Raw genomic sequence first — 16,680 nt, 5'->3', positions numbered from 1 at the left:
CTCCTAATCTACTTTCCACAGAGCAGCCAGTGATCCGCTTTGAATGAAATATCGATTCATGTTATTCCCCAGGCATTTCATTCATCCAACAAATATTGATTGGGTACTTCCTATGTGCCAAGCCCTATTCTAAAAACTGGAGATAGAAAAGGTCAACAAGAAAGACACAGTTTCTGCTCTTTTGGAGCTTACACTGTACTGGGAGTGGTGGGAGCACAGAGACAATCAACACTTAAGAAGAAAATTCCAGAGTAGTAGTGCTATGAATGCAACAAATCAGAGCAAAGTAGACAGAGGTGCTGGGGATTGGAGGAACGGCTGCTTTAGACAGGGCACTTAGAGAGTGCATCTTTGAGGAGCTGATTTTTTTTTCGCTGAGAACTGAATGAGGGTATGGAGCAAAAAAGTTTCTCCTCTGCCCTCTAAAGATTTGCTGAAATTAACTGACAAACGACAGAATAACAGGAGAAACGACATACAAGTGTATTAGTGTGCAAGTGTGCACAGCAGTCATACAAAATATGAGGCTCAAAGAAGGAACAGGTGGCTGATGCTTACTTAAATGGCACCCAGGAAAGAGGGAGATGGGGGAAATGTAGGCAATTTTGAGGGCTAGCAAATAATTTTTAGGGGAAATGAATGAGCCCCAAGAACAGACAATGCCTTGGGACAAAGTTCTTATGAGCTCTGGAGGAGGTGGCAACAAATTGTGGGAAGGTGAGGGGCAGAACTCCATTGTGAACAAAGGTTGTCTTATACTCATAAAGTCTCCCAGGTAATCTGTTATAGCTCCCTCAGAAGAATAGATTAAAAGTCTCTCTAGGTGTAGTGGTGAGTTGATGACTTTTAGTTTTTATTCTTCTCTAGTGGTTAATCTTTCCTGGTTATTTGATGAGTTTCCTGTGAAGAGGGATTTGAGACAATTGCACTTCTTTTGGAAGAAATTTTCTGAGATAAGGGAACTTCTAGAGAGAGCTTCTACCTGCACTTAGGATGGGGGTCAGTGGGCAAGAGAAGGTTAGAAAGTCCTTGGTTCTAAGGCAGCTTCTAAGACCTTCCCATTTCTTTTCATTCAAAAGTGCTCAGCATGCTGTAACCTCAGGACCAATCCAAACTGGGCCTACTCTTTTGATAATAGAATGTCATGTTCTCTTGTAGGTATGACAGAGCTGAAACTCCAAGTCATGTCAGCAGGACATGCACAATAGAAAATGCTTTGACATCTAACAACACCCAGAACCAATGATTCTTCCCTGTAGTACCAAGAAGACCTAGACATGAACAGAACCTAAATGCTAGAACTGTTTCAGGAGCAAAGGGTCTATTGACGAGAAAGATCCAGGGCGAAAATCCACCTCAACATACCCGTGTAGTCAAATTTGAAGCCCTCCAATCAGACCCTGCCAAGCAAAAATTCCTAATTCTTTTCCTTGCCCTCTGTATTAGTCTGTTTTCACACTGCTGATAAAGACATACCTGAGACTGGGCAATTTACAAAAGAAAGAGGTTTAATTGGACTTATAGTTCCACGTGGCTGGGGAAGCCTCACAATCATGGCAGAAGGCAAGGAGGAGCAAATCACGTCTTACATGGATGCCAGCAGGCAAAAACAAAAAGCTTGTACAGGGAAACTCCTGTTTCTCAAAACCACCAGATCTCATGAGACTTATTCACTAACACAAGAACAGCACAAGAAAGACCTGCCCCTGTGATTCAATTACCTCCCACTTGGTCCCTCCCTTAACATGTAGGAATTCAAGATGAGATTTGGGTTGGGATGCAGCCAAACCATATCACCCTCTGACCCCTTAAAACTTGCCCCAGTTAGGGAAAATTAGGGAGACAGATTTGAGCCATGCCTCCAGTCTCCTTGCTGGGTGGCCCTGCAATAAAGCCTTTCTCCACTCAAAAGCTGGTACCATAGTATTGGCTTCTATGTGCATCAGGCAGTAAGCCTCTATTTGCTCAGAAACAATACTAAAGCACCATACTTTGGGGTATCATTCTCTGAGCCCCAACCAGGGGTCATTCCTGAGGCCATGAATGAGAGAGAGAGTTTCTGGATGAGGAAACTTGACCCCAAGTCTTGTACCATCTGGCCCATGCTGACCATCATGGTCTCACTTTATCTTCTCTTCAACCACATTGGCCTTTCAATTCCTCAAACATACCCATTCTGGCTGGTTTCAGAACTTCTGCCCGGACAACTTTCCTCTCCTCCCTCCCTCTTCCCCCTCCTGTCTCAAACCCTCCAATGTAAACTTCAGTCTCGCCTTAAATGTCACTTCCTCTGGAGCCCTTTTCATGGTCCCTGGTTTACATTTAGTCCACACAGCAAACTGTAATTGTCCTCCAAACCACTTCAAAGAACTGTAATCATTTAATTATCTATTTATAAGTATCTGATGTCTGGGTTCTCCACTAGAGTGTAAACTTCATGATGGTAGGAACCATCATTGTTCTGGTTACTTTTGCTCTCAGAGTGTAAGAGTGCCACATTGTGCCTGGCACGTAGCAGGAACTTTGATTGTTGGTTGAAAGACAGGTTGCCTGACAGGCCACGCATCTCAAGTACTGTACTTGGATGTGTGGTAGGAAATAAAATGGATCCGTTTAGGAGAGGCCTTGAACCCAAGGTGGTTAAACTTGGGTGGTGATTGGGCTGGCAGCACAATAGCATGTGTTTGCATTTGAACTGTGGAGTGATAACTACACTTTTAGAGGTTTCCTCTGGAAGACACTTACTGGATGGGTTGGAGTGGGACAGACTAGAAGGAGGGAGACTCAGTAATTAATTGTTGAACCAGTCTTTATTGAGTACCCATAGTGTGTCAGCCAGGCATGATACTAGGTGTTGGTAATATCACAATGAGCAAAACCAGAGGTGCCCCTCTGCTGGGGAGTTTATGGCTATGACAGCAGGATGCAGGAAAAAGGAAGTCCCTTCAAGGCTTTTCCGTTTCATAAGCCAGTTCACAGGGAATAGAAAAAATTCAGGGCACTTGATTTTGGAGAAACAGGGAGACTTAAGGGAAAAGAGATACATGTATTGGTGCTGGTGGGTCCCTGAGGAAGGAACTCTATGCCTTGTTCCCCCAGACCAATGCTGCTGTTGCTGCCTGGGGAGTATGGGGACACATCGGCCAAAGACCCAGAAGAAGCTCAATTTCCCAGGTATCTTCAGTGGCAATCTGTGTGGACAAGTGACAGAAGATTAGGCAGGGAGAAGTTGCCAGCTTAAACGACTGACAGTGATAATTAGATGAATTTTCTTTTTTTCTTTTTCTTTTCTTTTCTTTTTTCTTTCTTTCTTTCTTTTTTTTTTTTTTTTTTGACATGGAGTCTCACTCACTCTGTCACCCAGGCTGGAGAGCAGTGGTATGATCTTGGCTCACTGCAACCTCTGCCTTCTGGATTCATGTGATTCTCCTGCCTCAGCCTCCTAAGTAGTTGGGATTACAGCACACACCACCACACCCGGCTGGTTTTGTTTAGTATTTTTAGAGACACAGGGTTTCATCGTTTTGGCCAGGCTGAACTTGAACTCCTTCACCTCAAGTGATCTGTCTGCCTCAGCCTCCCAAAGTGCTGGGGATTACAGGCGTGAACCACTGCCCCTGGCCAGGATTAGATAAATGTTCTCCCCCAATTTTGGCCCTATGTTCATTTTCCAAAAGGTGTATACAACCTGAAAATCAAGGATGGGAAGAACCCTGAGCTGTCTGAGATTGTTTCTGCTACCCACATGGAAAACAGAGTTGAAAAGAAATTAATTTGTCATAGAAAAAAAAAGGTTACATTTCTTTCCCAGGAAAGTCTGTGACCTGAGATTGGTAATCCTACACATCAGAAAGGATCTAACAAGCAAATGTAAAATTGAAACTGTTAGAAAAGCTGGAGAGTGAGGTTCAGGATGCTACCAGAGCCTGTTCTGGAAGAAGGACTCTTAGCTGAGGGGCAGGAAGTGACAAGAGCTCAGATGAAGATGGATGTGTCTGAGGAACATTTGATGGAAAGAAACAACTGGGTGAGGTGACAGATTGGGAGCCTACAGAGTGTGTATTCTGGGAGGTAGGCAGAATTAGAAGGCTGAATGATTGGGGGTGGCAGGGAAGAGTTACGTTTTAGAGGGCTGAGTTTGAGAAACAAGTTTTAACATCAAAAGGAAGCTCTCCTATGACAGCTCTTGATGGTTATAAAAACATTCGGTCAGCACCGTGGATTTTTTTTTTTTAATGTTCATGATTGTTGCTTCCTTGAAACTTCACACCTACTGTGAAGTGGTATTTTTAGGTCCTTTATAGTTCTTGAACGTCAAGCAGTGAAGGCCCAGAGAAATGAAGCTGTGTGCTCAGGATCACACGACAGGCAAGGAATCACCTCATTCAGAAGCACTATTCATTCCCTTAAACGGTGCTGCTGAAGCAGGATATTGCCCTGACCCTTTCACAGGACTCACAACAGGGGTGCCCCGTTTACTCAGCCCGCTGCTCTCAACTTCTCGTAGGAGGGAGTACGCAAGTGAACGAGGCGGGAACTGGAGTGCACAAGCGCTGGAACAAGCCAGCCGTTCTTCGGCTGGTAGGATCACACTCCACTCACTCAAGATTCACTGCGTTCCACCCCTCATAGGAGGGAGCATGCAGGTGAGCGGGTGCAGGAGCCAGAGTGTGTGCTTTCGGGCACCGGCAGGAACGAATTCCGTGCAGCCCCGTGGCAGCGTCCAGGCAGGGTGCCTGAGGCTCCCGAAGCCCCAGAGGGCATGTTACAGTGCTCTTTCGGCTCTGCCGTCCGTGGACGGCTTACGTGTTAACAGCTCAGTGGGCCCGCGGTTGCCCTCCACCAGCGAGGGCAAAGGGCCAGCGTGACAGCCTTTGTATCCGCACTGGTGGCTCCCCAGCTCTTGTCCAGCGTCCAAGAAAAATAAAGTTGCACGAACAAATTAAAGGACAAATGCCTGGGATTTCATTGCTGATGAAAGTGGATTTCAGAGGGAAAGGGAGCTGAAAACAGATGGGTGGGACAGGCGGGTATGTAGTCTTCCCTTGAAGCCCAGCTGTCTCCGGCCAGATTCGTCTCCGAAGTTATACCTCAGGCTGTCCCTCTGAAGACAATCTCTGACATCCAGCCATGGTCGTCCCCTCATCCAGCTGCTTCTCCTCTCTGCCAGATGAGTCTGGAGTCTTTCCAGGCACAGGATGAGGCAGGGCAGAGACATGGGTGGCTTAGGAAAAGGGAACATTCAACCAGGAAAACATGAATAGAAGTTCTCACTTTGGGCCACGGTTTCAGGCTTTTTGGCTTGCGGGTGGGGTTTCCCCAGGGACCCGCCCTTTTCTACCTAGCATTTATCTGCCCCCTGTCCCTATCACTGCCTTTGTGGCAGAAAAAGGAGAGCGGGAGTTGGTTCCTCTCCTTCTCTAAAATTCTGAACTAGCATTTGGGAGCCGTCGAATTTTACGAATTTTCTTTTTTTTTTTTTTTTTTTTTTTGAGACGGAGTCTCGCTCAGTCGCCCAGGCTGGAGTACAGTGGCCGGATCTCAGCTCACTGCAAGCTCCGCCTCCCGGGTTTACGCCATTCTCCTGCCTCAGCCTCCAGAGTAGCTGGGACTACAGGCGCCCGCCACCTCGCCCGGCTAGGTTTTTTTTGTTTTTTGTTTTTTGTTTTTTTTTTTTTGTATTTTTTAGTAGAGACGGGGTTTCACCGGGTTAGCCAGGATGGTCTACGATCTCCTGACCTCGTGATCCACCCGTCTCGGCCTCCCAAAGTGCTGGGATTACAGGCTTGAGCCACTGCGCCCGGCCTACGAATTTTCTCTCTGGGGGAGCGCATGCGTTTTCCTAGCGCAGTGTGCCTTTAATTGCTCCTTTAATGCCTTTCTCTTTCGTGCCTTTTTAGCGCGAAGCTTCTAGGAAGACCAGGTGCTCGTTAGCAGCCCGGTTAGAACAACATTGCCCACAATGCCCCAGGGAACATTTGTAGCTCGAGAACTACATTACCCAAAATGCCGAGCGGTGGCAAGAGGGGGATTAGCTTCCACTCCGATTTCAAAGATCCAGTTTACCCACTCTGCAGCCCACATATAGTCATTTATTTCCCCTTTCCAGCCAGAGACTTCCGTTCCCTGCTGGAACTTCCGATCCCATTCTTCTCTCGGTGGGAATGCTTGTGGGGAAAAAAGAAACGCAATAGATAAAGCGGGGCGCATGCGCTCCCGGCGTGGGTTTCGATTGTGAGAAAGGCCGGCTAGTTTCCGGGCTCATCCCGCCTTGCGCATGCGGAGAAGGCAAACCAACCCCCGGAGTTGAGGCGCGTTTTTGGTGGCGCGTTTCAGGGAAGTCGCACGTGAAGGATAGCAGTGGCCTGAGAAAGGTGAGTGCGGGCCGAGGCCGGAATGCGGGGCAGCGCACGGGAAGGGGAGACAGCAGCCGCTGCAGGCGGCACCAGGCAGAGCGGCGAGGCCTGGAGAGTCCGAGTCGGGAGGGGTCCGCGCGCCCAGCGGGCGAAACAAACAGGGGACCCGGATCCTCGTTGCTATGCAACCGGGGGCGTCGTTTCCAGGCAACCCGGGAGGCGCATGTTTCCGGGGAGAAGAGGGTTGCAGCAAGGTACCGAGGTCCGGCGGAGGTGGAGCGGCTCCCGGGCGTGGGGACCAGGCTAGCGCCAAACCCGACCCCCGAGTCCCGACCCACAGCCCAGCCTCCTGCAGCCTCGGCTCGAGCCCCTCGGGGGGCTCCCAACTCATGGGTCGCGCCACGTCCCTTGCCAGCGACGCCACCCCTCAGCGCTTGGCAGGGGACGCGCCGTTCGAAATAGCACATGCCACTGACACCCTGTCTCCGGGAGGCTGGGCCCTGGGGAGAGCGCGGAGCGGCCGGGAAGCTGCCCCTTTGCCGTCGCCCTGCCCCCAAACAGTTGCTGGGCAGCAGCTGTCAGGGGTTTAGTGGGAGCTGCCCCCAACCTGCGAGGGCGCTGACTTCACAGTGGCGGCTTCGCCCTGTTTAGGACCTTCCTTTAGACTCAGCTGTGCTTCTCGTGTGGCTGCTGTATATTTGGATCTACTATTAAAATAATCTCCCTCCTCACCTCTCCATGGCTTTCTGGTTCTACCCTCACGATTTCTTGGCAGGTTGCTAATATTCATTTAACAAGCATTTATTAGTCATCTTTCCTACTAGGCGCTCGGGATTCCAAGATGTCAAGTCTAACCGGGAGGCGCTTGGTGTAATGGGGAAGGCAGGTTGATAAACTGCTAAATTATGCTACGATATATAGTCAGTGGTAATGTGTGTGCTGCAACATTTCTATAGATGTTTAGTTTACAAAGCGCTTGCTGAAGAAATATCTTAACTCCTTACAGCAACTCTTCACCCGGCTTCACTCACTTTTACGTTTGAGGAGACTGCAACTCAGGCAGGTTAAGTAACAGGTGTAAAGGTAGTGACTTCTGGTCTGTGGCACACTTGAGCCTGGGACGGAAGTCTGGGGTCCTTTGTGCACTGCTGCACTTTTGAAGCTTTGCTTAGACTTTTCCCTGAGCTGCTGGCTATGCATCAGAAATTCCTAGGGAGCTTTGCAAAACAAAGGGCTGAGTCCCTCTCTGGAAGAGTCTGAGTGAGTAGCCCTGGGTGGGGCAGACATCCTCGTTTAATAGGCTGCACAGGCAGTTCCGATGGGCAACCAAAGTTGAGAACCCCCGCTCCTCAGGGGCAGCTATGAGCAGCAGCGGGACAGTCAGAGCCGGTAGAGGGCACTTTTTGCCGCCCCTCCTGCCACCTGGTGATTCATAGCATGAAATGAAACTAACAAAAGGAAAGAGAAGAGGAGGAAGGAGCCTTGATTGGGAGGAGGGGCGTGAAATGCCCCATCCTACCCTTGTAGCAAACCACAGCTAAACATAAGCAGTGGCGCCCCCTCACTAACACAGTAAGTAAAGCTGTTTCCCCAGCCCGGGTGGGCTCTCCAGACCCACCTGAGCCATATTGCAGCTGCCGAACAGAAGTGGCAGATTTTGTCCCCCACCTTTTGCTGTCCTCTCATACCTCTTGGTACAAAACTATGGCCTATAAGCCCAGAAGGCAGATGATCTCCTGGTATGTGTTCCCTCGGAGGAGTCTGGATGTCCTGCACTTTGAGCTTGTTGATGAACTTCAGCTCCATAAGGGCAGGGGCTATGTCCTATCAAGGCAGCATGTGGCTGTGGGACAAGCAAAAAGGCAAGATGGAGATCCTGGGTACTGGAGCCAAGTCCCAGCTCTGCTGTGTGATCTTGGATAAGTCACTCAACCTCTCTAAGCCATACTTTTCAGAGTAAAATGAAGAGGGTAATAATATCTTAAAAGATTGTTGTTAGAGTTAAAAGAAGTGATGAAAAAACAAGCACTTTGTGAATTATAAAGCACCACACAAAAATTCTTATAACATATGTATACATATAGATATGTATAAACTTTGTATTATTATGAGTTGCTGTTGAGTGCCTATTATTTGTCTGACGCCAGGCCTTGCAGAAGGTGAAGAAGTTTTAAGACATGCTTCCTCCTCACAGAGTCTGAGACTGTTTCCACGCCTTTAGTAAAACTATTTGATTAGGCCAAAGTGAGGAGGCCTAATAGCAGTGATCCATACTGCCTGAGATTCACCTGGAAAAAAATGAGGAGTCCTGTTAAAGAAAACAATTTGAAAAAGCAGACCAGCCAGCCAATCTCTGCACTCATTATCTCCAAAGGGTACACTACACAATCCTATTAGATTTGGTTTCTGGTGCACTTCAGATCATCAGCTGGCATGACAATGCCAGCCTCACTGTAGAGGGCTTATTTCAAGGTCTCCTAGCTCCCTTTGACTGGGGCAGACGGCCACTGGAAAGTTGGGGCTGGCACAGAACAAGACAGGCTGCTGTGGGAGGAGCTGCTCATGGCACCCTGACCTCCTAGGGCTGAGGAAACGACATTTGATCCCTCCTGGTGGAGGTCCTTGGATAAAGGATCTGACCCAAGATAGCAACCCTGCTCTTTAAGTCCCCAACATGGTTATGACCTAGATAACTCAGGAACTGACCTGTGCTTTCCTCATCTCTGACCACTGGCAGGCAGGAACCATCTGGTTCTTGATTTGTGCCAAAGAGAGTAGAAGGCTTTCCCAGCTTGAGGGCCTTGAATTGCATGTTTTTCAGCCCTGCTTGACCCTCCAGGCTTCAGGAAGGGCTTAGAGCAGCTGTTTCTGGACCAAAAAGTACCCTAAATATAGTATTTTTTAGAACCCTTTCCTAGACTCCTCCTTCCCACTAAGCAAGACTGGGACATCCTTCTCTTCTCTCTCGTCCATCCTCAAGCTCTGGGTTTATGTTCACCTCACTGAGTGCCTGCGTAACTGCAAAAACTTCAAAAACCTGACTGCTCCTACCTCAGGGGCATGGCTTAGCCTCTGAACATCAGGTCTGAATCATGAAAACTCCTGGAGGTACAGGTTCATTTCTGAGCCTCTGGAGGAGAACAGGGAATTTGCTGGCACTGTCTGACATTTCTCAAGCACAGTGGCAAATAGAAGTTGAACTTGCATACTTTTTTCTTGGCTGATCTTTACCTGCTTCAATGAGTTGGCACTTGTTGGATCTTAACTTGTCTGTGGCATTGTGTTACAAGACCAGAGCACAAAGCACAAAATTGTTAGGTAATTTTCACCAGTAATTCACTGAGATGAGTGGTAGATGCCATGTTTATTTTAACTCATGAATAATCTGTGGTGTGACTTTTTTTTTTTTAAGAGTCTTGCTGTCTCGGCCAGGATAGGGTACAGTGGCATGCTCACAGCTCACTGCAGCTGTGACCTCTTGGGCTGAAGTGATCCTCCCCCCTCAGCCTCCCAAATAGCTGGGAGTACAGGCATGCACCACCACACCTGACTAATGAATTTTATTTATATTTTTGTAGAGACAGGGTCTCCCTATGTTTCCCAGGCTGCTCCCAAACTCCTGGGCTCAAGCAATCCTCCTACTTCGGCCTCCCAAAGTGTTGGGATTACAGGAGTGAGCCACCGTGCCTAGCCTGTATGACTTTCGAAATCACTTCTGAGAATTAGTTGGAGACAATACAGCAGAGTTGTTGTGTGTGAGGGGTCCAATGTCAGAAGTACCTGGATTCAAATGCTGGTTTCCCCACTTACTACTTAACCTGCCTCAATTACTTCATCAGTAAAATGGGGGAAAATAGCAACACCCAGCGGATGGGCTGTTGTGACAGTTAAATGAGCGATGTGGTACATGGCAAGACCTACCTGAATGTTAGCTTTTGATTAATAGTATCTTTCTTTAAAGATTGTTTATTATACCCTTGCCCACTGTCCTCGTCCCTTTTCTGCTTGCTATAACAGAATACCACTGACGGCGTAGTTTATAATGAGCAGAAATTCATTAGGGTCACAGTTCCAGAGGCTGGGAAGTCTAAGGGCATGGCGCTGGCATCTGGCAAGGGTCATCCTATGGCAGAAGGCAGAACCCAGCACATGAGACAGAGAGGAAATCAGACCAAAGTAATCCTTTTTATCAGGAGCTCCATTCCTGGGATAACTAATCCACTCCCAAGAAAACGGCATTAATCCATTCATGAGGGCTAAACCCTCATAACCTAATCACCTCTTAAAGGTCCTCCCTTTTAATACCATCATCATGACAGTTAAATTTCTTTTTTTTTTTTTTTTTTCCATGTTGGAATTCATTTATTTGGAAAGGAAATTCAATTGATATTTAATCGAATTCATAAAATCACAGAAAATGTTTAGACATGAAAAGTGAATCTAGTACAATCTACTTATTTTACAAAATGGAATTTTTTTCCCCAAACTATGGAGAGTCTAATATAATTTTTTTTTAAATTATACTTTAAGTTCTAGGGTACATGTGCACAACGTGCAGGTTTGTTACATATGTATACATGTGCCATGTTGGTGTGCTGCACCCATTAACTCGTCATTTACATTAGGTTTATCTCCTAATGCTATCCCTCACCCCTAAATTTCTTTTTTTTTTTTTTTTTTTGGCGGGGAAGGGGTCAAACTATTTTACTGAGGGGAATGGGGTGTCAAAAAAGTACTGAGGATCATGAGATCCAACATCCTTGGCTGGGCCGGGAGCTCCCAGGCTCTGCAGGTGGTGCAGGGACAGTTAAATCTCAACATGAGTTTTGCTCTTCAAACTACAGCACCTCCATTGGGGGTGGGGAGGTGAGATCACTCTGTATCAGTGGTTCTCAACTTCATACAGGGGAACTGCCTAGGGAGCTCTTGCAGGTCTAAGGCTAGGCCACACCCAGACAATGATATCAGAGCCTCTGGGCTTGGGACACAGACATCAGTACTTGTGAAGCTTCCAGGTGATTCCAGTGAGCAGCCATGGTTGAGACCCACAATATAACTTGACTCCTAATGAAGATGGGTGGAAGCAGAAGCTTGGGTTCAAATCCTGGCCTTTCTGTGTAGCCCAGTGACCATGGGAAAATGCTTAACTTCTGAGTTGCAGTTTCTTTCACCTGTACTTGTAGGGATGAGGAGGATAAAAGCCACCTCACATGATGGTCCTGCAGAGAAGATGACATATGTGCAGTTATTCTTGTTTGAGCACATAACTGAGCACTTTTCTTTATACCATTATATGGCAGTAATCCTACTTGTGTGCTATTTTTAAGTTGTTTTTTATACCAGCTTTATCTTAAGTAGATTATAAGCTCCTTGGGACAGAGCCTTTATAGAGTCTTATAATTCTTTTATGCCTATAGCACCTACGATACAGGGACAGGCCTTCAGATTTTTAGAACTGGCACAAACCTGAGAGAGATCTTCTCACCCACTCTAAAGTGTTGAATAATATTTGCTGGTTAATTAACATGCAAGTGGTAAAGAATGTGAAAGAGGAACCTGTGAGTCAGATGGTTGTACCCAGCTCCAGTTGGAAGTCCCAGTCCTTCCTCTCCCAGCTAACAGCACTTTCTTTCCAGGGTTAGCTTGGTGCTTGCTGGAGGTAGGGGCGGAGAAGGATGTTGGGATAATGAGAGCTGGGAGGGTGAGTGTGTCTACCATGGCACTCAGCTCATGCTGTGCTTCTCTCCTGGCAGACCCAGTCATGGCAGCCTCCAGCATCAGTTCACGATGGGGAAAGCATCTGTTCAAAGCCATCCTGATGGTCCTAGTGGCCCTCATCCTCCTCCACTCAGCATTGGCCCAGTCCCATCAAGACTCTGCACCACCGGGCCAGCAGAAGAGAGAGGCGCCAGTTGATCTCTTGACCCAGATAGGTCGATCTGTGCGGGGGACACTGGATGCCTGGATTGGGCCAGAGACCATGCACCTGGTGTCAGAGGTAAGGAAGGTAGTCCCTGTGTGACTACACACATTAAGGAAAAGTAAAAGAGAGGTTGGTAATGGCCAACTCATCTTAGTTCCACATCTTCTCTGGTGCAGAGAGCCCCAAATTCCACAAAGAGAAGCCCCACAGCACTTGTCTTTGAATTCCTCGTTATTTGATTCCTGTCCTAGGGCCTTTTAGCTCCACCCCTATCTTTTCCTGGCTCCTGCCCTTTCCTTGCCAGAAAGGCTGGAAAATGAGCCATCTTTATAAACCCATGTTACTGGGTGACCGTAGAGTCTCACTTTGGCCTAAATCTGACCTAGAATCTCGAAATGGCAAAATATCAAGCCCTGAATCCATTCCTTCACCTGTAGAAGTGGGTTGGGCTTATTGGGAGCCTAAGGCTGGGTTATCTTTTTTACCTAGTGGCATCCCAAGCGTGGTATCACATAATTTTGATAGGCTGGACTGAAGGGCTGAGACAATCATTTTTTAAATCCATAATATAGTATAGCTGATAGACTCCTTTTTCACTGAAACATCCTATCCCTTTACAGATGTTCTCCACACACCTTCATGACTCCCTGGAAGGCTAGCAGGGCTCCACTTTTACAGGGTGACTACTAAAAGTATTTAATTGTCTCCGTCATTCACACACAAGTACACCTACTACTGCCTCCAGAGTATCGCAGCAAAGCAGTTAAATTATGTCCCAGATGCCCTGGTTTCCGGTTCAGGAAGGAGAGACGGCCTGTTGGCCATCCCTGTACACTAGAAGGTGGGTGTGGAAGGGACCCCTTAGCCAGCCCCAAGGCGCCTACCCTCTGACCCAGGCCTGTCACCACTGGGTGAGAAACAGGTCTGAGACATTCCTGCAGTCCTTGCCTGGACAGTGGTGATCAGGTTTGAAGGCGAGGACCGTTGTTAATTATGAACTCATCTCGCTCCATGCTTTTTCCACAGTCTTCGTCCCAGGTGTTGTGGGCCATCTCATCAGCCATTTCTGTGGCCTTCTTTGCTCTGTCTGGGATCTCCGCACAGCTGCTAAATGCCTTGGGGCTGGCTGGTGAGTGTTGGAGCACTGGGTAGTCAGCCAGAGCTTTGCCTGTACTTTCCTACTTGGGGGAGTTCATCTTTGTCAGGGTCTAGCCTTTTCCCCAAGCTGCTTAACCCTTCCCAGGATCCTGCAGAGACACGGCCAAAGAGCAAGCCAAGAACTACCATGGCCGGGTGTGGTGGCTCCCGCCTGTAATCCCAGCACTTTGGGAGGTCAAGGCAGGAGGGTCACTTGAGGCCAGAAGTTTGAGACCAGCCTGGGCAATATAATGAGACCTCGTCTCTATAAAAGATTAGCCAAGCATGGTGGCGTGTGTCTGTGGTCCCAGCTACTTGGGAGCTGAGGTGGGAGGATCGCTTGAACCGAAGAGGTGGAGGTTGCAGTGAGCCGGAATCACGCCACTGCACTCCAGCCTGGGCAGCAGAGCAAAACCCTGTCCCACCTGGACCCCCTAAAAAATAACTTCCACCCCCACGTGCCAGTTGTTCACTTCCTATCAGGCATCGTGCTGAGCTGTAGTATCTCATTTAATTGCCAGCCACAGTACAGGGAGGCAGTAGAATTGTTCCCATTTAGTAAATGAAACTGCAGCTCAACAGAAGCAAGTAATCTACTCCAGTCCTCACAGCCAGCAAGAAACAGAGCTGAGATTCCAACCCATATCACTCTGAGTCTACTAGAACACCTTATTCCTTTGCAATGTGGCTAGCACCTCTCACCCTTTTAGCTCTTGCCCCGCTCTCCCCTCACCACTTCTCCAGGTTGGCTGACTCTGACTCTTTTGGCTTCCAGGTGATTACCTCGCCCAGGGCCTGAAGCTCAGCCCTGGCCAAGTCCAGACCTTCCTGCTGTGGGGAGCAGGGGCCCTGGTCGCCTACTGGCTGCTGTCCCTGCTCCTCGGCTTGGTCTTGGCCTTGCTGGGGCGGATCCTGTGGGGCCTGAAGCTTGTCATCTTCCTGGCCGGCTTTGTGGCCCTGGTGAGGTCGGTGCCCGACCCTTCCACCCGGGCCTTGCTACTCCTGGCCTTGCTGATCCTCTACGCCCTGCTGAGCCGGCTCACTGGCTCCCGAGCCTCTGGGGCCCAACTTGAGGCCAAGGTGCGAGGGCTGGAGCGCCAGGTGGAGGAGCTGCGCTGGCGCCAGAGGCGAGCGGCCAAGGGGGCCCGCAGTGTGGAGGAGGAGTGAGCAGAATGCCCCACGCACCTCCAGTGTCATACCAAAGAGCTGAGCTGCTTCGGGGCAACACAGCCCTCCTGCCAGCCCCCTGCCCTTTTCTTGCCCTGTCTCAGCCTTCAGAACCTTGATCCCTGCCCCAGCCCCACCAGCCAAGAGAAACAGAGAAAGGCCATTCCCCCTGCCAGTCCTTGCGGCCCTGTCTTCTGAGGTTCTCTGTCTGGAGTTGCTCTCTTAACCCTTTCTCTGCTCCCAGCCTGCCTCACCAGGGAAGGTTGGAGGGGCCTCCCTCTGGCTTCTGCATCTGCACCAGCAAACATCACTGCCATTGGTCTCTCATGACTTAACTGGCTTCCCTCTGCTGCTGCCTTGGCTTCCTCCTAATGCTCTTGCTCTTCTGTCCTTCTGAAGTTGCTCCTTGGCCAAATCTCCAGCTCCCTTCTTGTTTTCCTCATCCTTCTACCTGTACTCCCACCAAACCATGGTCCTGTAAGGCACGCTGCTGTCCTCTTCATTGCCCAGCAGTGGGGAGGGGCAGGGGTAATGGGACCCAAGGATAAAGGGTGGGGAAACAGGGTCCCCTGAGGCCTGTGGGGGCTGGAGGGGAGGAGGTTATACCTTGTGTCTGTTTCAAGTGCCTTAATCCGAGCCAGCAGGGCCCTCTGCTTGCCCGCTGCCATACTGTATGTAGGAAAGTGCTCTGTGGCTGCTTTGTGTCAAGAGAAGAGCAGTCACTCTCAGAATCTTGATTCCCCATCAGCCAAAACAAAAGATGGCTGCTGCTTTGTAGGCATGTGCTTGCAAGTGGGACCTTGCTGGGCATTATATGCCCTATGGGGGTTTCAGAGACCCTGAAGGAGGAAGGAGGACCCGCCTCCTTGTTTGCACAACTGCATGCACTTCTGTCCCCATCGCTCCACTCCCTGAAACCAAGAAGGAGTTGCTGACCAGCGTCCACCCTGGCAGCCCGGGAGGAACACAGGCAGCTCCTTTCCCTTCGCGTGGTCTGCGAAGAGCAGGGTGAGCTGCCAGCTGCCCCTCTCCACCAGGGTGCCCCATCTTGGTGGTTAGGGGCCACTTTTCCTTTGAGGCTCTGGTGGAGGTGGGTATCCTTCTCTGCCAGGCCTGGCACATGATGTGAAGAAAAAATGCCCAATTCTTACTGTTCAGGTTTGATGTGGAATCACAGCTGCAGTGATATATATATATTTTTTATCAGCGCTTGGTTGGTTTTAAATAAAATGCACGCTATTTTATTATCTTGTTCTGAATAAAATGTATTTACTCCAAGTCTGGATTGCTTCGATGTCTCCTCTACTGCTGAGCCCATTTCTGTAGTGCAGCTCCGCCTCCCGACTTCTCCCTGTGGGGACAGTGTGAGGCCGGCAGAGGGGAGAGCTGAAAAGGCAGGCTGGTACCAGGTACCCTTCCCTCCAGGGGCACGAGGAATGAGGAAGGTGTGCCTCCATTCCAAACGTAGGAACGCACTGCTGGAAATGTGTGTGCTTGCTGGGCGGAGGTGGCACCCCTTCCCTGCGGTGTGCTGAGGTGGGTGGGCAGCCTGGAGAAGACTTGCCTGCCCTCCCCTTCACCACCCACCTGAGGACTTTCCTGTGCCAAGGTTTCCACTTGGCCCACAGGCTGGACCAATTTTGCGGAGGGCGTCAGACATGTTTTTCTTTGTAAGCTGCCCAGGGCATGAGAGTGTGCAGCCAGGGCTCCTGTTCTGGGCCTCTCCCCAAACTGCCTGGTAGGCAACGCTGGGTCAGGACCCTTGAGGCCGGCCTTCCCTCGGGAGTGCAGAGCAACCCTCACCATTCCTAGGCTCTGCAGGGTGCTCCCCAGGTGGAGCTGGTCAAGAGACTAGAGCTGCCCGCACCTAGAGCCCTTCCTCCACGGCGGTGGCCTAGGGCTGTGTCAGGGCAGGCTCAGGTGGTTGGCATCTGGCCCCGTTTGACTCCCTCACTCTTTTGCTGTCCCTGCAGCTCCCATCCCATATGTCCCTGAATTCAGGTGTCAGATGCCTTCACAGGTGAGCTGCTTGTGGGGGTGGGTGAGGCAGAGGAAGTGGCTTTTTCTTCCCTGGTCAGAAGCTTCCGAGAGGGAGAA

The 16,680-nt window shown here is 49.4% G+C and overlaps 1 protein-coding gene and 1 long non-coding RNA gene across 2 annotated transcripts; one reads left to right on the top strand and one right to left on the bottom strand.

Annotated features, from left to right (window-relative positions):
• Positions 1 to 4,942: 4,942 nt before the first annotated feature.
• On the bottom strand, positions 4,943 to 6,136 carry LOC105464645 (uncharacterized). The gene is made up of 2 exons (XR_003014102.2): positions 6,002 to 6,136; positions 4,943 to 5,224 (listed from the first exon to the last, which is right to left on the bottom strand). It is a non-coding gene; the product is annotated as an uncharacterized lncRNA (long non-coding RNA).
• A 104-nt stretch (positions 6,137 to 6,240) lies between these two features.
• Positions 6,241 to 15,861, top strand: LOC105464644 (transmembrane protein 109). Its single transcript, XM_011712682.3, has 4 exons — positions 6,241 to 6,374; positions 12,110 to 12,354; positions 13,306 to 13,408; positions 14,192 to 15,861. The coding sequence occupies exons 2-4, from the start codon at positions 12,118 to 12,120 to the stop codon at positions 14,581 to 14,583; spliced, it is 732 nt and encodes a 243-aa protein (XP_011710984.1). The 5' UTR covers positions 6,241 to 6,374; positions 12,110 to 12,117; the 3' UTR covers positions 14,584 to 15,861.
• Positions 15,862 to 16,680: the final 819 nt, after the last annotated feature.

Source organism: Macaca nemestrina, chromosome 12 (assembly GCF_043159975.1).
Source record: "Macaca nemestrina isolate mMacNem1 chromosome 12, mMacNem.hap1, whole genome shotgun sequence".
In the NCBI taxonomy this organism is placed as follows: Eukaryota; Metazoa; Chordata; class Mammalia; order Primates; family Cercopithecidae; genus Macaca; species Macaca nemestrina.
This window is presented reverse-complemented; position numbering and strand designations above follow the sequence as displayed.